At 37.2% G+C, this 20,518-nt stretch overlaps 1 protein-coding gene across 4 annotated transcripts in view; it reads right to left on the bottom strand.

Moving 5' to 3' along the window:
• Nucleotides 1-20,518, bottom strand: part of hydin (HYDIN axonemal central pair apparatus protein) — a 64,668-nt gene that overhangs the window by 19,552 nt on the left and 24,598 nt on the right. For all 4 annotated transcript variants that reach the window (XM_042744058.1, XM_042744056.1, XM_042744057.1 and 1 more), the window contains exons 17-36: nucleotides 18,880-19,032; nucleotides 14,348-14,586; nucleotides 14,006-14,255; nucleotides 12,756-12,899; nucleotides 10,677-10,820; nucleotides 10,108-10,421; nucleotides 8,023-8,145; nucleotides 6,804-6,975; nucleotides 5,993-6,202; nucleotides 5,755-5,895; nucleotides 5,484-5,658; nucleotides 3,631-3,764; nucleotides 3,351-3,484; nucleotides 3,142-3,278; nucleotides 2,790-2,911; nucleotides 2,167-2,358; nucleotides 1,592-1,741; nucleotides 761-1,000; nucleotides 296-425; nucleotides 71-148 (exon numbers count right to left, since the gene is read on the bottom strand). In XM_042744058.1, coding sequence (XP_042599992.1) covers nucleotides 71-148; nucleotides 296-425; nucleotides 761-1,000; nucleotides 1,592-1,741; nucleotides 2,167-2,358; nucleotides 2,790-2,911; nucleotides 3,142-3,278; nucleotides 3,351-3,484; nucleotides 3,631-3,764; nucleotides 5,484-5,658; nucleotides 5,755-5,895; nucleotides 5,993-6,202; nucleotides 6,804-6,975; nucleotides 8,023-8,145; nucleotides 10,108-10,421; nucleotides 10,677-10,820; nucleotides 12,756-12,899; nucleotides 14,006-14,255; nucleotides 14,348-14,586; nucleotides 18,880-19,032 — 3,382 coding nt within the window. The remainder of the gene's footprint in view (nucleotides 1-70; nucleotides 149-295; nucleotides 426-760; nucleotides 1,001-1,591; nucleotides 1,742-2,166; nucleotides 2,359-2,789; nucleotides 2,912-3,141; nucleotides 3,279-3,350; nucleotides 3,485-3,630; nucleotides 3,765-5,483; nucleotides 5,659-5,754; nucleotides 5,896-5,992; nucleotides 6,203-6,803; nucleotides 6,976-8,022; nucleotides 8,146-10,107; nucleotides 10,422-10,676; nucleotides 10,821-12,755; nucleotides 12,900-14,005; nucleotides 14,256-14,347; nucleotides 14,587-18,879; nucleotides 19,033-20,518) is intronic.

Below are 20,518 nucleotides of genomic sequence, written 5' to 3' on the forward strand. Positions count from 1 at the left end.
GAATTATAATACCAATCTCATAAAGAATGCAAATGCATTTAAATTACTGTTGCCCTAGGCTGAACCATACCTTTAGCACTGAGTGTTTCACCCTCAGAGAGTGCAGCTGTCTCCCCCTTGTCTTCATCTTCAAGACCCTCCACGGAATCTAAAAATAGGTTAGAACTATAAGATTCACTCAAAATTCTGCCAAAAGGCAAAAACTATGATCATGTGCCAAGTCAGATGTGTTTTAGTCTTATAAACAATTTTGCATCAATCATAAATTAAAACCATCTGTTGCTGTATACGGTACCCTGCTTGGGTTCCGGCGAGCTATGCTCTTTGCAGAAGCCCAACAGTTCTGGGGGCAGAGTCTCGCCAGGAGCACGGGGAGGTAGAAGTAACACATTTTGGGCATCGTATCCTTTTAACATTCGCAAGATCTGAGAAGCAGAACAAAAAGACACATTAGAAGAGGATGAATATACAATGGGAATGACAGTGTCAAGCACTTACACTGAACCACACATATTTGAAGGTCATTGTTGAGAAATAAGATTCATTGGGAGAACTGAAAATATATACAGTACACAGTAAATGAGGCAAATGCTGAAGGTAAAGCTCAGATTATTTGGTCTGAAATAATCTGAGATATTGATAGTAATGATAGTAAGTGATCTTATTACTATCTAAGAGAAAATAAAATAGATATTAAAGATATCTTTAAAAAAAAACTAACAAAACAGGAAAAACTCTATTTTGAACCTATTAAGCTCACCTCTTCCTCTTCTAGGTACTGCTTGTCGAAGTCCAGAGAGTAAAACTCTATTGGGAAGGGGCAAGGGTTGCGGACAACCACCTCAACCACCTTCCCTTCCGAGTAGGGCAGGATGGACCCAAAATCTAGTCCTAGGGAGGAAAACTCCAGCTGAGGCTCTTCTCCCTGACCTTGGGCCAGCAGCAGGATCTTCTGAGTGCTCTGAGCCACTGTTATCACTAGTCTCTGAATGTATGCCCTCTGAAGAACACATATCAGAAGGAAAACAACCAGGCCTTTGAATAAAGATACACAATAAAGATATTTATAGAAAATATTAAGTGTATATAGACTTACTAAAATATAGATAGATTTAATCTTGAATTTAGACATCATAAAGTCCCATTCATAATTATTGCACTACCATTCAACAGTTTGGGATTGGTAAGAAGTCTCTTATTCTCACCCAGTCTGAATTTATTTGATAAAACATAATAATAATAAATACTGAAATACTGATGCATTTTAAAATAACTGTTTGCTCTTTTATATTGAACATTTGTACTGTATGTAATTCATTCCTGTGATGGCAAAGCTGATTTTTTTAGCAGCTATTACTCCAGTTTCAGTGTCTAATGATACTTCAGAAATCTTTTTAATATGCTGATTTGGTGCTCAAGAAACATTTCTTATTGTTATCAATATTAAAAACAGTTGTGCTGCTTCATATTTGGAGGAAATAGATTTTTGAGGATTCTTTGATGAATAGAACTTTGTTTCTAAGTTATGATCTGTAGTGTATATGTAAAACTAGTAATTGTGTAACCATAGCTAGTGTCTGTGTTTCTTTACCCCCTCTGCTGGGCTGAATTTGACCTGCACGTTGGTTCTGTCACCAGGATAGAGTGTGCCATCTGAGGGCAATAACTCAAAGACAACTGGAGGAGGCCGCTGTTTCAGCTGAGCCTGTCTTCTGAGGTACAGTGGGATGTGCTTGTCAATCTGATCACATAACCAAAGAGACAACATCTGGGATAAATTCCCATTCAATTCAATCACAACAAAACTAGATATGTTATCAGAGGAAAAAACACAACAGTAACGCTGAAGTAACCTCATACCACAGTCTGATCTGAAAAAACTGATTAGCAGTAACAAACACGCCACAAAGACGAATGTATCTCAACACTGCGACCAGCACCCATTCATATTAAGCATATATATATATATATATATATATATATAAAATTACTTACTAAACTAAACAAGCTTATTAATAATGGAAATGAGTCTCTCAAAGTCAACATGAAATCAAAATTTACTTTCTTAATACATGATCATAATATTACAGCGAATGATTCATCAGTTATTCCAAAAACAAAAATTACTCTGGCTCTTTGTTTGTATGTTCTGTACAATGCTTGTACCTTCTTTGGTCGTTCCTCCTGTCTGATGCTCCACTCACAGGGCACTGGCCCGTCATTGTGCAGCTGGACTGTGATCACCTGACACAGGCCACACTGGATGGTGTCGAACTTCAGTGTGTCTGTTGATACTGTGAGAGATGGCATTGTGACCTCCGCGCATAAATGCACCTGCACTTGGGGCCCCTTAGTCACCTGTCAATCACACAGAAGCAACATTAATAAATCAAGCAGCAATAAGCTATAATGTAGAGCACAAATAGCAGTGGGTGCCTTCCAGAAGATATATACTATACAAACAATGCAAACTAGGTATTATTAATTCTGTAATAATTCATTGACAAAATGCTGCAATTTTGAATTTTTCTGATTTAATACTTTTTTATTGCAAATGACAATCAACAATATGAGTTGAATTTTAAGATGTCACAATTTTGCTTACATTTGTTAAAATACCTAGAAATTGTGCAGAATCTTATTAAGCACAGTCTGTATGAGATTTGTGAATGTGTGAATGTTTATGATGATGGATGTTTGCAGTCTCAAAATGCACAAAAAGTCAATATTTCATCTTCATCCAGCATTTCTTTGCTTGTCTCAGATATTTAATGTCGTTTTCACCAAACCTGTATGGGCATAACTGCATCGATCTTTCCCAGATTGGCCCCGCGGGCATCAAACTTCAACTCAAACGTCTCTGTCTCGCAGAAGGGCAAATTCTGCACCCTGTCCAATTCTGTACTAAACCCTGAGCAGAATAAAAATGAATATCAATGCAGTGAATAAAGCTTCGCAGAATGAAATTTCAAATGATTCATTCTGGAATAACAACACTAAGAGAAGAAGCTCAACTTTACATCAAACCACAAGCTTCGTAAACAATCTAAACACATCACAGAGATTGACACCTATTTAAACAAGATCTGTTGCTGAAATCGATGTTTTAAATCCACTGACCATTCTGTGGAAAGGACCAACCTGTGCCTGCCAGTGAGCTCCTGTCAGCTCTGAAAGATACAGCAACTGGACAAGTGTTGGTTATTTTGACAATGTGGGTCACGGTGCTGCCAATGTTGACATAGCCAAAGTCCAGTGTGTACTCAGGCAAGCTTAACCTAAAGAAAAGGTCCATCAGACATGCTTTGATTGCTTGTAAAAATGAGAGGTTTCTACATGAATGGACTTACTTGCACAGCTTCTTGAGCCAGTTGTTAGTGGACCCAGATCCTCTTTGATCTACGAGTTGGTGTTGTTTCTGTACAGCCATGGCATTTTCCTTTACAAGGAGTCGTTCTAACTCCATCTGCAGCAGGGCATCATACTACGGCATACATATATGTTATAGTACAAACAAAAATGTATATATTGTACAAAGCTGCAATAATGGCTATTCTCATTGAAACTGAACGGATTACATCAAGCTAGAAAGAGGAAGACATAACATGCAATTATCACAGACAGACTTACAGTAGGAATGTAGTCTTCTTCAGGTGGCATCTCCTCCTTTACTGTGACCAGCCTGCTCATCACCCCCTCCCTTGAGTTTTCATTTTCCACCGAGTCTTTTGCCTCATTTAGCAAAGCACCATATATCTCCTCATCTAGACAGGAAACAGAAACATTGCATAGCCTATTCTGATAAGCCTTATTCAGAAAAGATTTTGTTTGAGATTTGAGTACAACAGCCATGTATTTTAGTTCAAATCATAATTTTCTATTTAATCTGAGTCTACTCACTGCTTGCTATTACTGATTCAACAATCTCTTTTTATAGGCCTTGTAGTCAAAGTATTGACCTTATAATGTAAAAATATCTCTTGAGCAACAAAGCCTGCAATTTCTTTGCTCTTTACTACAAACTGCCTGTGTTAGTAAAGCAAAGAATCCGATCAATAGGTAATCAGAGAGCAACACGGTATTCCTCTCCTTAGTAATAGTTGCACAATTTGCCACAAGAGCAAAACTGCTTGTTTCCGAGATAAACTGCACTCCTTCAGGCTGGCTGCAGATCAGAGTGGAAAATGGATTTTAACAGTTCTAGCGCAGTGTGAGAGCTGGTTCAAGGTCAAGACCATTATGTCTTTCTGCAATCTGGCACAGTGCAACTGTGTTTGATTAAAGGTTAGGTGAGCCAGGACGAAGGACTGGACTCCTTTCAAGTGTATTTGATGAGAGTGAAAGTTGGATCATATTCAAGAATTTAAAACATCCTGTCTGAAATTCTCAATGTGTTCAACAATTTTGTGAAGAGCTGTTGGCCTCAGAATGGCTAATTCATTTATAAGGTTTGATTAATTAGAACATATGAAGATGTATTATGTCTGACTTGGCCAATCACTTAATGGCTACACTTTTTTGTAAGACTAAACTCTTACATAAATTCCTTTTGATCTTGAAGTTGGGATCAGCCAAGTGAAAACTACAAATCCAAAAAACACAGAGTCTTGAGATGTGTTCAGGTAAAAACAGATATCAGAATGTTTTAGAAATAGCCAAACAGAAAAAAAAGAAAAAAAATTATATTCAGTTGCTACTGTAAACACTTGCTTATAATGTTTGCCCTGCCTAGTTTCTTCTGATTGGTTCACGGCTGTGAAAATGGAAAATGATTAGTTGAACTTCTTAAAAACACTTGATGCTCAGATGCAAGATGCTAAAAAAAGCTGAGACAAGGTGCAAAGACGTCTGTCTAGCATATTTTTACACCAGAAAATAATTAAAAAGCAGTGCAAGTGCAGGCAAAAACACATTTTGTGTGAACATTCCCCAAGAGCACACCTGTCCTCAACAAGCTATTCAATTTGAGGTGTAATTAATGTTTATAGCACAAAGTTTAATACTTGATTGTTCAGATCTCTACATACACTACCAAAAGTTTGGAATTGGTACATAGTTTTCAGTAAGACAGTAATATTGTGAAATATTACCATTCAAAATAATAAATTCCTATTTTCTATTTTAATATTTTTAAAAATGTTAATTTTCCTGTGATGGCAAAGCTGAATTTTCAGCAGCCATTACTTCAGTCTTCAGTTTTACATGATCCTTCAGAAATCATTCTAATATGCTCATTTGCTGCTCAATAATCACTTCTCATTATTAAAACTTCACAAGTTCAAACTTGCATATAATAAACAGAGTAAAGGTTATGCATATTTGTCATGCTTTCCGAGGAGAGGGCTCCGAGCTCTGAATTGTGGGCCGAACCCAGAATACACCCCAACCCCCAACCCCCCGCTCCTCCCGAACTGTGTTAATAAAACAACATCATATGTTAAAAATGGTTGTGCTGCTTGTGAAAACTGTGGACAGAAACTTACTCAGGTCTCTGGGAAGGTCCAGACATAGTCGAGGGAAAATACCCTCTCCTCTTACAGTAATGTTCTCGGCCTCATAGAAGGCCACTTGTAACTGAAAGGTCTTGTGAAAGACTTCTGGGATTCCTGGGAGGTAATACACACTGAGACTAATTTCTGCATACGGCTCTAGGTGACCCTTCAAAAGAAACACAACCATGACACTTAATGCCACAAATTTGATACGCAATGAATGAAAAGTCATCAGTGTATTAAAACATGAAGAACATCTCACCTTGCTGGGGACGATGAGAGGCTGACCAGGCAAGGGTTGCTCTGCAAAGAGTCCTTGTTCTCCAGTTAGAGTAGAGAAATCAAAGCCAACTTTCCCTGTGTTTTTCAAAGTGATCTGTGCTTCCTCCACATGGTCAAACAACTGTGATTACAGCAGACAAAACAGAATGAAATCTTCCATTCATACATATCACTGCTGAAATGATCCTATTGCTATTATGGTGAAAGTGTGTAGTTACCTGTAAACCAAAGTCAATGTCGTTTGTGTCCAGCATATACGAAACAAAGGAAGCCTGACCCTTGAGTGTGATCTCATAGGTGGGCCCTCCTTCCACCTCACACAATGCCAACACATGCGTGCTGATGTCAGCGTGGCCGAGAAATGAGAAGGTCACCAGCTTGGTGTCACCAGGCTGTAGTTCCCCATACAGTGATGAGATATCAAACACCTACGAAATAGATAAGTATAATTGTATAGCATGAAAAGAGGCAATTCAAACTGTACAATACATCATATGTTTAGAGAATATTGTTCCATGCAAAAGCTGAAAAATTCTGCCACCTCAGGCATCATCTGGATGTAAGAAGGCAACAAGGCATATCTGAATCTAATCACTGTGCCACATCCTGTCTACTGAGTTACCTTCTTTTGTCCAATTTCTGTGGGCAGCGGTGGTGTATCCTAAGATATCCCACTATATCCTGTGCATTTGATTCTGTGACAGTTGAGTTAACAAATCAAAATGGTGTCTGAAAGTTGCACTTAATGGTCAGTTTGTGTGTAGATGTATGTTTTTGACCCACTTTCTCCACTTTTGATGTCATTTCTACCTAGAAATTAGTATTGTAGTAATTAAATATTTGCTTAGATATCACTAAAGTGTCTCTATTTTGTTGTAGATCATAAAACTATTAAGCTGTCTCAAAAAATCTGTCCTGAATAAGTTTTGGGAGTTGCCTCTGTGCACAAACACTGCCTGCAAAGTCATGCCTAAGCTTTCAGAAACAGCCTATGTCAACATAAAGAGAAAGACGCAAGGTTATGCCAACCTCTTTCACACCCACACTTGGATGCCCATGGCCTGTCAGACTGATAGGTTTGCTTCCCAGCTCTGTGCTCAGTGGCCTTGGTGTCGAGTAGTTCCTATTCTGCTCCTGTCCGTTGGAGCTTCCGGGATGCAATTCATCCTCTTCCAATTGAGGTATGATTACATCAGCCTCCCTGCAAAAACATAAACAATGAAACATTATTAGGGGTTTTCAGCAATCATCAGATCTATCTTACTTCATGTTTTCGTTCCGCCTAAAGGGTCAGACGGAAACCAAATTGGGTCTGTCAAGATGGCCATTAATTACAGAAAGCATTAAATAATTGAACGCATGTAATTTATCAGAAGAAATGTTCACATGGGAAGTCTCAGGCTTTAAAGAAATGGAAAAGAACATAATAAGAACCACACTCACTCAGAATAAGGTTTCTTTGATTGAGTGTGTTTATTTTTTTTTTTCTTTCGGAAAAAAAGAAGATAATATATTTTGTTTTATATATTATTAAGGAGGGCAGTTGTATTGAAGGTGGGCAGGTTTTAACAATGGGTGTTATTATAAATGGAGTCAGCAGGGGGCAGTGTTAATCAACAAATCTATCGGCCTTTTCTTTTTTTCCTCCGTAAGACAGGAGGTGATTACTTAGTACAGATAATGAATGAGCTCCACAGGACCCCTGGAAATTGAAAACACCAGCCATATCTAGAAAAAAGTTGAATTCCTCTGAAATCCGTCTGAAAATGTGCTTTGGCTTTTGTGCTTGATTGCTGTTTGTTTAAACGAACAAGTAGTTCCAAACAACATCTCTGTGAACCAGGCTGAGAGCACGGAACAAATGACAGTGTAGAGAGTGTTTAGATGCTAGGGAAGTCTGGTGCAGGTGTTCTCAAAGTCTCTCAAGAGACGTGTGCTGCCAGACACACTTGCTACGCTCAACAAACGCACAGATAACGCCTCACATTTACCTGCCCTCCTCGAAATGAGTGTATACGTGATGGGTGTTCTTGAGTAATCTAATGATTCTGTAGGAGGCTACGCTCCGTACTCTCATTATCAACATGGAGAACCAGTGAGGAGGTGAGGTAATACTCAAAGGTCTGCTAACGTGATGAGATTCGGGTAAACATCCCACTTTATATGTATCCTCATAATTCCTGCTTATTATCAGAGAAGCTTCAGGGAGTTGTCAGCCTCTAGGCTCACACAGACGCTGTTCTCAGACCTGTTTGTGTCCGTCTTGCCGTCAGCTTCTTTCTGCTCTAACAGCTCCCACTGCGCCTCCCCGCTCTCCTTTCTTTTCCCCCCAGCTTCTCCGTCAGTCCCTCGACTCGTCTCATCAAAAAACCTACCAGAAAAGAAGGAAAAAGTAATCAGTATCATATCAGCCACAGACACCATGAAAAAAAAAAAACTGTCCATCAGCAAGAAATCCGCTATGTGTCGGGAGCCCAAATGGATCAACAAAGTGGTGCAATAATACCGGCTTCGCTCTTGGTTTTAATTACTGATAGGCTTTTAATTAGCAGGCTGGACAATGCATGCTGGAACCCCAGTGATATTGATAGGAAAGGTCATAGTCTTATTGGATCATGCAGGAGGTGGGAAGCAAATAGCAGTGCAGAAAGTGATTAATCTTCACTGGCTTGCACTGTAGCCCCAAGGAGGCTTATCGATTAATCCGACGCAGGACATGGCAGCCAATAAACAACAATTTAAACTATAAAAACTCAACCCAAAGTTATCGACAGCCGAGATTTAAAATAAAGCTTTGTGCAACCAATTTTTATTTTTTAAATAGGAAACCATAAGCATGTGTGTAAAGCTGAGAGGGTGTTGGATATACTGTATTTGCCTATGAGACAAGACAAAATATACACATGACTGCAATAATTAAATGGATTTAATGAAAACATCCTGTCAAATATAACAAAAAATACAATGGGAAAAATTTTAACTACAAGATATAAAACAATTCTCTAACACTAGCTGTCTATTTCAAATAATGTAATCAGAATCAGCAGTGTCAAGGTTTGTTTCGCTTAAACAGTGTGAGCTGAATCTGAATAGTGAATGAACACTGAACTGAACTAATTCATTCTGACGTATCCTATATTTAAGATTAGTCAGATATTTGTACAACATGAACATAATATTACTACTGCATCTGTACAAAATTATGTAAATACACAAGTGAAATTGAATGAAATTGAGTGGAAATTATCTATTTGCTAGTCGTTTTGGCGAGTTGGTGGATAATTTTTTGATGAATTTTTCCCGAGTTCACCTGCCCCTCCAGTCCTGATGGTTAATGGTAAACAAACTTGGCTTGCTATCCTTAATGGAGGCTCGAACCCCACCCCCCATGTGGTACCATGTAGAGGGAGAAAAACAAATAGAGGAGGAGATGGGGAGGTGGAGGGATGCCAGAAGAATTGACGCTGAAACGGTAAAATGAGAGCTGCTTATATAGGCTCGTAATGATGATTGACAGGACTGAATGATTAGGCTCCTTCTGTGGAACTTTATTTTGTGTGATCTGCTTACACCCCACAGACATTTAGGTGTAGGGGTGGACCTTCATAATAACAACGAACATTTCTACAGTCATACATTACCATATTAATCACATTGTACAAATTCATATGAAATCGTCACCTGTTTTAACACGTTTTCTTATGACACTGGATTGGCTTGTTAGCCTCATTTTAAATATACTCTTTGCAAAAACGCACTAAAAAGCAAAAACGGTTTTGCTTTGAATTAAAGCATTGATTGCTTAATCTTTTGGGGCTCTTTTGGGAGTCATTTAATTACACCCAATTTTTTTTTTTTTTTTTTTTTTTTTTCGTTGTTTGTCAACAGAAAATCAATACTCCTTGAACATTTATCTCAAGAAGTCACTTATGCAGCTTTTGAATTGTTAAATATCAGCGTAAGTCCATACGCTCTGTCCCGTTTCCTGTGACAGGCTACATTAAAAATGCACTGGCTTGGAATTAAAGCACAGCACAGCCAAGTTTACTCTGCAGAGAGGTGTCCCTGTGCTTCTAACCATTTTCGTCTATGCTTAAAGGACTAAAACCTAGATTACTTTGCATTCAGACAAAATTTTGAAAAATGTCCCAGTGATTTTGTCCATACAATGAAAGTCACAAGGGTCTGATTGTATGGACAAAATATTCTTTAAAATATCTTGTTTTGTGTCCCTCAGTAGAAAATAAGTCAGGAAGGTGTGTATATTGTGACATTTTCAATTCTGGGTGAACTGGGTGAAGGTTTATATTATAATTTGAACTTCAAATCCTACCCTATATGGCAATGCTGTGGATCTACAAGGAAGGCCCATCGGTAGGAAATACAGAGCGGGCTGCAGTTGGTCATGGTGAGCTTGCGGCGGGATTTTGTGTTGTTGAGAATGCAGCCAAAGTCCAATGTGGTGCTTGAGAACTTGAGATTAGGGAAGTGGACCTCGCCCCTCAGCACTACCCTGTCTTGCTGAGGGTGGCTGTGGTAGCAGAACTCCAGCACATCCTCAACCATACGGGTGACACGGTCCTGTCGATACATGGGGTTGAAACGCACCCATAGCTCTTTTTGGGCTCCGACAGCCAGCACCAGACTCTAGAGAAAGAGAAGAACTAGACTCAGCCTGAAAGGCCAAAAATTCATATGCACAGGTCAAGGTAATGGAAAGCATTGAAATCTTACCTGCACACTTGCATGCAAAGATGTGCAAAAATAGGATAAAATACAAATATTTATTTATATAAGATTATTTATTTAGCTTTTTGCTTTTTGGAAGAAAAAATGAATGGCCCCTATTAATTACTCTGTCATTACTGGTATATAAACAGCAACTAAACTCCACCTGTTTACCTTTGAGGTTGTATACAGTTCATCCCCGTCATAATCACACAATCCAAAAGGCTCATGCAGGGTCAGTTCCATGGAGAGGTTTAAGGAGGACAAGCTCTTCAGAACCAGCCTTTGATACAATGGAACCAGAGACACATCTGGAGCCTGTGAGTTAGACAAATATATTGGAAAAACAACATACTGTATAAAGCAAAACCAATAAAACACAATATACTACGGGATTAGTGTGTGTATGTACACATTTACTGTGACCATACTAAGCACTGTATAATCTTTCATAGGGACTGAAAATTTGTCTCAATTCAAGACTGAGAATTTCTGAAACTACAGTGGTAGGCATGGAGGAAGCGATATTGAGAGCAGCTATTATTAATACTATTAGACACATCATTTTCAAGCACAAATATCAGTTATTTGTGCAATATTACTGTCAATACTTAAAAGGCAAATTTCACTGTCCCCTACTCTCTTGGTTTCCCTCTTCCTCCAGTTTCCTCTCATCTCTCTCTCTCTCCATTTCCTACTCACTCTCTTTAATTGCTTTATTCCTCCAAGCTCTACTAAGGGAGCATTCATTAAATCTAGCAGCACGGGCTGTCAAAACACGGACGAATGGGACAGAATCAGATAAAAAGAATGCCTCTGAAATAAATTAGCATTTTTAGTTCTAAGATGCAGACTTGCAAGGTGCCGGAAAGCAGCTGTCAGAAGATATAAAAAGTGTATGAAAATATGTATGGCTGCAGCAAAAAATGGAGAGAACAAGAATCTGACAAGGGGGATGGTGTTGTGTATGAAAATGTTTGTGTGTGTGTTGAAAGAGAAATAATAAAAGTGAAATAGGGCAGACAGAAAATCATTTTCATTATAATGATGGTTCCCCCTGAGCTCACTGTGCTTATTCTACAGCTTTTTTAAAAAACAGAAGAGGACCTGAGATGTCAATGCTGAGCTGTGGGCTGGGGTTAAAATGAATTTGCCACCTCAGCTCACTTACAATCATTTTGCCAATGAGAAGTAAATTTGGACGGCTCATTTGAATGAGTCCACATAACAACTGAATGGTCTTTACTGTCAATATTAGAGGCAGCCATCTATTTTCAATTCCAATAGACCATGACATTAGCCTATGCCTCAATCTTGTCTTGCAGTCAAGTGACTTACAAATGAATCGAAATTGACTGACTGGATGTACAGACGATCAATATCTCTTCTATACCATTCATAAATTAGGCTTAATTCCTGTACAAGGGAGCAGTTAATTGCCATCTAACCACACACTGCAAACTATCTTTCCAGCAGTAAGGAAAGCATCTCGTACTTCTTAAAAAGTGAAAGGACATTTGATAAAGGGTACATGTATAACCACTGAGCTGCGGCACAGATAATGGACCTGACATTTAACATACACAAGCAATACAATATTGACAAAATGAATAATTAAAGGGACACTTCATCCGAAATTAAAAAAATCTGTCATTGTTTATTCACTCTCATGTCATTCCAAAAGTGTATGACTTTCTTTCTTCTGCAGAAAACAAAAGACAATATTTTAAAGAATGTTTGAAATGGTTTTGTTGTCCACTGACTTCCATTGTATGGGGAAAAAACACATTTCTCAGAATATCTTCTTTCCACAAGAAGTCACACAGGTTTGGAAAGACAAGAGGGTGAATACATTTTGGGGTGAACTATCTCTTTAATATAGAAAACTATTTAAATAATATAGAAAATGAAATAAATATTTACATAAATTAATTAAATACAAAAGTTAAAACCTTTACAACTCGTCTGAATTAAACATGAAAATGCAACTAAATAACAAGACTGCTGATAAATTTCAGAGCATTAAGCATCTATGACACCAGTTAGCAGATTAACTTTTGCACCCCTGAAAACTGAATAAACTAGAAAATAAACTAGAAACTAGAAAATAAACTAAAAATTCTGGTGGGGGGGGGGGGTCTAAAGACTAAAAATAATATGAAATAATTGGAAAACAGTTAAAATAAATAAATACATTTACAGTAAATTCGAAACTATAATAACACTTGATGGTAGAGAGAGCTTTTTGCAAACCTTTTCCACATAGAAATTGATTTGTTGTGAGGAGATGTCTACTGCTGGGGAGACAAATTGGCATGTGACGTCTGCAGACATGATGCACTCTCTCACATACTGACGCCCGACAACAGCATAGCATAGCAGTTTCTCTGTAACCATCTGCAATTCATAAACACACCCATTTAAAAACACATCATATATATACACAGAAGAGATCCTTTTCATATTCTCAATTTATGAATGGATGTGAATCATCTTTGAAAGTATTATTTTTAAAGTGCCACTATTATGTGTAATGAAAGGTTCATATTTTGGTTTTGGGAGTCCCCTACAACATGTTGACATGCATGCAAGGTCAAAAAACACTTTCATTGTCTTATAATATGCATTATTTTTTTTACCTTACTCACTCAACGTTTAATTTTTTGAAACCTCCCCTTTGCGTGATGCTAATCTGCGGTGATTGGTTGATTGGTCTTATTTTCATTTCATCATGCCTGTAATGCCTGATAAAGCAGTGTTTGTGAGCACAGTGTTGCTTTGTGTACAGCGTTACTGGGGAAACAACTATTTTTACGGCTCCAAAAGCAGCACCTAGTGGCAAAGAATGAATATGCATTTTCATTGAGACCAACGTAAAAAGACCAACAAGTGGGAGGACAATATGCTAATGTTTCATGTTAATGTCAACCTGAAACGGCTTGGAATTCGTTTTAAAAACGACTTGTTTCAATGAATTAGAGTCTACTTTTTCTTTTAAGAGACAATAACTTTATACACGGTGCACTTTCAGATTTAAAACTTTGCAGAATGTTTTCATTCACTGAGTTACACACTGCATGAAAGGTAATTTTCAAAATCCATAATAGGGGCACCTTAAAAAGCCTGCTCGGCCTTGTCAAAAATGCATTAAAACAGAACCCTTCTCTATGATGCCTGAGTGCCGGCACACTGACAGCTGACTAACTGATGGCTATGCAATGCAGCATCCTGGTGTGGGAGGCAGCAGGGCAGGCCTATATTCACATCTCACCTTCTCTCATCTCTAATTTACCATTAAATCAATAAGGACTCAAGGAGGCATGCACCTCTGTAATGCTCTAGAGAGGAAGTCAATACACAGCTCTGTGAATCTCGATTAAGTGTGGCTTTCAGGACCTTCATCACTGTAGTATTCAAACTTCAACCGATTGTGTCGGAACTACTGTTGGATAACATATTTAAAATTGTTGCAAAGAATGTAGTCCTAGATATACTGTAGATACCTTGGGAATGTCAGAGGAGCCCTCAAGCAGCATTTCAGCTGAATGGCCAGGAGCAAGTGATAAACGTGCAGGGGATAAGCTGAAAACTTGAACTGAAGTTTGTAGACTCTTGCTTTTCTTGTTCCTAGACTTGTTAGGTGACAGAAGTTCTCTATTAGGAAACTGTGGAAACCCCTCTGTGGTCCATAATAGTTGGTGAGTGCGACGTCCTCGATTGGTGATTCTGAAGGCGTACTGACATGGGACGGAACTGGAAGATCAAACCAACTATGAAGTTTTGTGAATCAAGGACACATGTTATTGTTAAACTCAAGGACAACTGCATGTGATTGGTTGTTTTACCTGAAGTGAGTTCCCAAATCCAGGTTAGGAGCAAATGGCCGGTCAGTGACTATGGTGGTGCCCTTTCCTTTGGCCCACACAGGAATGTTAAAGGTCTGTCCATCCTGGATTTCTAGTAAAAGCTCATCCTGGAAGGGCAAGGTGTCATTCAGGTGGGCTATCAACTTCAATTCCAAACCCTGCTCTGGAGGAATTTCCCCTTCAGGGGGATCCACACACCAGTGAGACCTGTTCTTCACCTATCAACATATACATGGTATAGCACAAAAATACTAATTCCATAGTGAAGTTTTGAACATATGACAGCAAAAAAGGATAATAAACATTGAAAAATTCTAATAATTCTGTATTATAATGTTTAAAAAACCTATTAATAGCATTACTCTTGCTCATTTAAATCTTGCTTACTAGACATGTAAACTACAGTATACATACAAGTGGTTACAATTAGGACTAGTGAAAAAACATATAGCCTTACTTTTTAATGCTAATCAAGGCTGCATTTATTTGATCAAAAATACAGTGAAAACTGTAATCTATTATTTTAAAATAGAATTTATTCCTGTGATGGCAAAGTTGAATTTTCAGTAGCCATAACTCCAGTCTTCAGTGTCACATGATCCTTTAGAAATCATTTGAATATGCTGATATTCTTATATCTTATCTAAGATATCTTATATATAGATTTTTTATCAATGTGAACGTATTTACTATCACTTGTGATCAACGCATCACTGCTGAATGAAAGTATTACTAAAACTTATTGACCCCAAACCACTGAATGGTAGTATATACTGTACGTATATTATGTAAATTTATTCTTACTGAGCAACTAAACAAATTAAAATTTGTACTCTCCAGTTTATTACAACTGTGACCAGGAATAACCAGCTATATATATATATATATATATATATATATATATATATATATATATATATATATATATATATATATATATATATATATATATATATATATATATAAATGAAAAACTAGAAAACAGCAAAAATTTAAAGTAAACAGTTTAACTGTCCAATCGTACTATTAAAATAAAAAACACCTACTTAGCTAGGAATAATTTGGAATTAATAAACAGCAATGAGACACTAAAGCATCCATTACTTCATACAATATATAGTCCAACACAGGGCACAAGAAAAAAAAATCACATGCACAAAACAACAGTAAACTCCCATATGTGTGTGGACTGATTCTTCTGTGTCTTATGTAATGTTCAGGGGAAATTATTCCACAGTGGATGAGTTTTCTAGTGGGGAATGAGAAATATTAATGATCATTCCCTCCCGGTTGGCTCAGACACAAGTAGATGCCAGTCATTGCAAGCCACTCAGCAAAATATTATCTCAGTCTTGTAATTGAACAGAGATTTAAATGAGCATCCATGTAGTGATAACGTGCACATATGTGCGTTTATATGTCCTGCCAGCAAAATTCTTTTTATCTTAAGGGAATAGGAAATACTGGCAATAGTATAAAGGAATTGTGATCATGTATCAGTTTTATAATGAGTACTGAATGGCTAATGGATGGACACTGTTAGTGCTTCAACTCACCAAAGTGTCTGACATCTGCTCTGTACTGGGGTATCGACATGGAAGATATGCATATAAGCAGTTTTTTCCTTATACAAAAACCCCAGATGTGAAGCGCCTCCTCTCTGGCCTACTTTTTCTCCCTACCTTCATTATTTCCTTTCATTTTCTCATAACAAGAAATGCACCAATGAGAAAAAAGTGCAAGCTTGTCTTTGCATGCAAAAGTGCACCTCACCAGCTGCTTAATTTGTACCACTACTTTTCATAACTGTTGGCGGAGGATTCAAATCAATTTTCATAATGCGGTCAAATGATTGATGTCCTGCACATTAACTTTTAATTGGGATTTTCTGACTGAGCAAAGAGATCCTGGGAGTTGGTGTGTTAAGGGATTCTGATTAATAGCATGTTATTTATCTTAAGAGTGTGGCTCATCCTGATGGTTGAGTATAGATTTTGGCACATTTATCATCATTCCCATTACTCTCGCCTTTTACAGTCCTCATAGGAAAAAACTAAGTGAGCAGATTGTAGATTGGAATTTGAAGGTAGAGTACAGTATTTCAGTGTGTACAATCTAATACATTAAGATGTATCTGAATGTACATTATCCCACTTATTACAAAAATAGATAAAAAGGCATAGAATATTGAGTTGAAATGACAACAGTCAATTTAGCAGAAAATAACATTTTGACCACAGAATGTAACTGTCCAATCAGAATCAAGTGTTCCAGAAAACCGTGTAAACATCTCACATAGATGAATCGGCAGCTAACTTTTTTATAACCAACTCCTCAAACTGATATGGATTCTGAGGCATGCAGGACCTATATATTTGTGTGTGGCAAAGTGTGTTTGTGAGGCAGACAGTGTGTAAGAGACCGATCAGGAGGAGCCTTACTCATATCTCACATTCATTCAGCTGTGCAGAGCCCCATGAATAATTCTGGAGAAATATACTGACCATCAAAGATAGTAAAAGGTTTTGGCAGCACTTTATATGAGAAGCCCTTTCAAATATATTTTAACGTATCAACCTTTTTCAACGTAAGAGCAGGCCCAGCCATTTGTAACTTGACTGTGCAAGGCTACTAGTGTCGTCTGCATCCAGATATTTTAGCTATACAAAAACACTCCATTATGCTGCTTGATACAGCAAACAGGTATTTGTTTACATAATATTTCCATTTACTATAATAAAAAACACACTAACTATTTGTTGGGAGTGCAAATAGTTTTACAGTTTACTGCATTTTGTTATTATTCTAGATTTTATATCTAGTTTTTAGAAATAGTTTTCTTCCATGTAGCAAAATAAAGTGGATATGCATACTGCGCACATACTGTACATATTCATTTCCAAAATAAGCACTACAATATTTATAACATATTGTTGCATAATCATGAATATATTGAATTTATACTGAATATATTCAAACTTCATTTATTTGATTAAAAAATATAATATGCTTACAACTTAAAACAACTTTTCTATTTTAATATATTTTTTAATTTATTCATGTGATGCCAAAGCTGAATTTTTGTTTTTAAAAGCCCTCTATAGTTAACGTTAAAATTATAATTTATATTCAGAATTTATCTATTTATAAAAATAAACATTCCTTAGCCATCAACACAGAAATACAGTAAATATTTTTATAACCAGAAGCTAATGGGGCAATGCTAACCAGCCAAACTATTAACCCATGATATAATGTAATCATATTCCTGTACATATATGTATTTCAAAATATTTATGATTAAGTTAAGCGTATACACTAATATATTATACCTCATGTCATAGTATTTGTTTAAATTAAAAAAAAAAAAAAGAAGAAGAAGAAGCTCTCTGCTGATTAATCCCAGGACAAACCAATGGTAACACAGTCATGACCAGCAGTAGGCTGCCCTTGGAAGAGGGAAACTGCAAATTCAGTATTCAGCAAGGAGGAAACGCCTTTGAGCAGGTAAAGGGAAGAGAGAGGGCCCTATCATTTGAACTGCGCCAGAATAAAGGAGGTCAGCAGCGAGACATAGATGACTCCGTAAGTCTTAATTTGAAAGAGAAATGGCAAAGCAAGTGGGAGAGAGATAGAGGAGGGGAAGAGAGATAGACGAGCCGGTCGATAGGGAGCTAGATCGAGGTTGGGGCAATTTCCCCTTGAGAGAGTAATCAAGTGAAGAACAAGCCAGCTGAAATTTCAATAATAAGATCAGACCTGCATTAGACGGTTTAACACCATTGATTGCTTTAAACTTCATCGTGCTGTAGAGCTTTACAATGGAACCAAAAGCCAGTCTCAGGAGAGACATATCTTTCCGAAAAACTCACAATACTAGTTTATCAGAAACCACATGAACAGATGGACTCATAACAGTGAAAGACTGCGTTTTGAGTAATTTCAATTCACATGGTACTCTTGTCAGCATCTGCTTGGCACTCAGCCATGCTATCGAGCACCTGTAATAAAATTCAGGATCGACTAAAGCTGGAAAATGTTTGGTAAAAACTATGGGCTTATGAAAGTCCTCAGCCTTGGGAGAGAAGACAGGATCAGTTTACCAATGAGTATCAGCCCATAATCTAGGATGCCCTGAATATCTGAATGGGTTTTTCTATGTATGTTTTCAAGTCTCTTCGTTTATGTGTGTGTGTGGTTGCATGCAATCCTTCCAGGGATTAATTAAACAAAGCCTAATGCTAAATTTATCAGTGCTGAGAATCAAAGGAGCTTATTTAATATAAAGAGCGGCCAAAACGAAAAATGGAGATTAAAAGAAATTAGGATCTATAAAAGGCATGTAGTGGTATAAATCTTATCTAATCTAAAATCATTCACAACACATGGAAAGAAGATCATGATACTGGACTCATAGTAAGAAAAAAGCAGAATGGACATCAGGTGAGGAAACTAGGCCCTAGAGAAACAGTACTGAAGCGATTCGTCGCTTCTGTCGCAATAGAACCCACCATTTGAGCAAAGAATCTGGCTGGGATTGGGGAGTCGTTTGACAGCTGCAAAGTCCTTGTGACATCAGTCAGCACGGGAATACAGCCAAAGTTCAGCTTGGCAGCCGTGACAGATACAGAAGGTCCCTGGCCAACACAGGAGAGCAGGAGCTCCTATAGAAAAAAAAAATACATATCTAGGAATCCACTGAAATTCTTTTGCCAAAAATGTAATAAAATCCATTTGAGATGTTACACTGATAGAGATTTAAAAAAAAAATCATAAACCGAACACTGCATAGGTTATCAGATCATTAACAGTGAACATAAACTCTGACAAAGAGAAAAAGCTGTGTACGCATGAAATAATCCATTTTAATCATTTTAATGTAAACAGTTGCTGATGATTGATGACAGCACTAGTACAGACAGAGGGAGGCTGTTTAACGCAGCATCTCATGTAATAGCTGAGGAGGAGAACCGTGTCTCATGTGAAAATGCGGCAAGGCTTCTGCTCTTAAAGAGCCTTCCACTCTTCCTAGAATAAAAAAAAAAACTATGAACTTTTGCTCTTTACTGTGTATTCTTTAGCACAGAGCCCCAGCAATGGTATAATTAGTACTTAATAAGTACTTAATGTAAGTAAAATTAAGTATTTTTGTCTTAATATTATAAAATTATTAAAATTGAATAATAAAATGAAAAGTAAAGGCACAATATGCAATTTTTCGCATTAGAGGGCGCGTATTCTAAATAAATAAAGACCAGGTAGCGTAGTCTGATGATGTCATGACTGAGTGTGGAATCATGGGAGTTGTGGTTTTCATCCCCACAGCCGATACAATCCGATGGGACTCGGACAGAAATCATGTTCATGGATGAGCTAATGATTTTTTAATGTAGTAGTAATAAAGCAGGGTGAGGCTGAAAGCTGTCGAAGCTAAAACGAGCGTGACAGGTGGCTCGAAAGCAGTGGAGGTTTTATTATGCCACAGTCGACTGCTTCTGCTCCTTCTGGTCGTGCATATGTGGGATAAAGAAAGCAGTGCTGTTTTATCATACTAGATACATTTGAAAGTTCTGTTATGTTACTCTGTACGGTGATCACCGATCTATTAAAATGCACAACATATTAAAGCGTCTTTGGTGTTTCCATATGTTTTCTACAAAACAAATCCAGAAATCGAGTGGTTATGACGTCATTGGCAGACGACAAAATGACACTATGGACACGGTCCGTGTCACTAGTTAAAATTGCTTATTTCTCTGGATTTAAACATTCTTCCAAACATTTGGGATAATGTAAGTACACAAGTCAGCAAAATATATAACACTGTTCTAGTGGGTTTTGGATATTTTAATAAAAAAATCTTACATATTGTGCCTTTAAATAAACCTAAACAAAAATTGGAAAATAATTGAAAATGATCATTTTTTCTAAGACCAATGTGTTTCACCGCTAGTTATGATAGTGATGTCACATAGACATTTAAGGATGGAAAATTAGACATTTCCATATATGATTTTGGAATTAGTAAACAAACATTCAAAAGTTTGCAGTCATTTTTTTTTTTTTGAAAGAAATGAATACTCTTATTCAGCAAGGATGCATTAAAATAATTAAATATTAAAAGTGATTTAAGATGTTGCAAAATATGTT

Source organism: Cyprinus carpio, chromosome B18 (assembly GCF_018340385.1).
Source record: "Cyprinus carpio isolate SPL01 chromosome B18, ASM1834038v1, whole genome shotgun sequence".
Classification (NCBI taxonomy): Eukaryota; Metazoa; Chordata; class Actinopteri; order Cypriniformes; family Cyprinidae; genus Cyprinus; species Cyprinus carpio.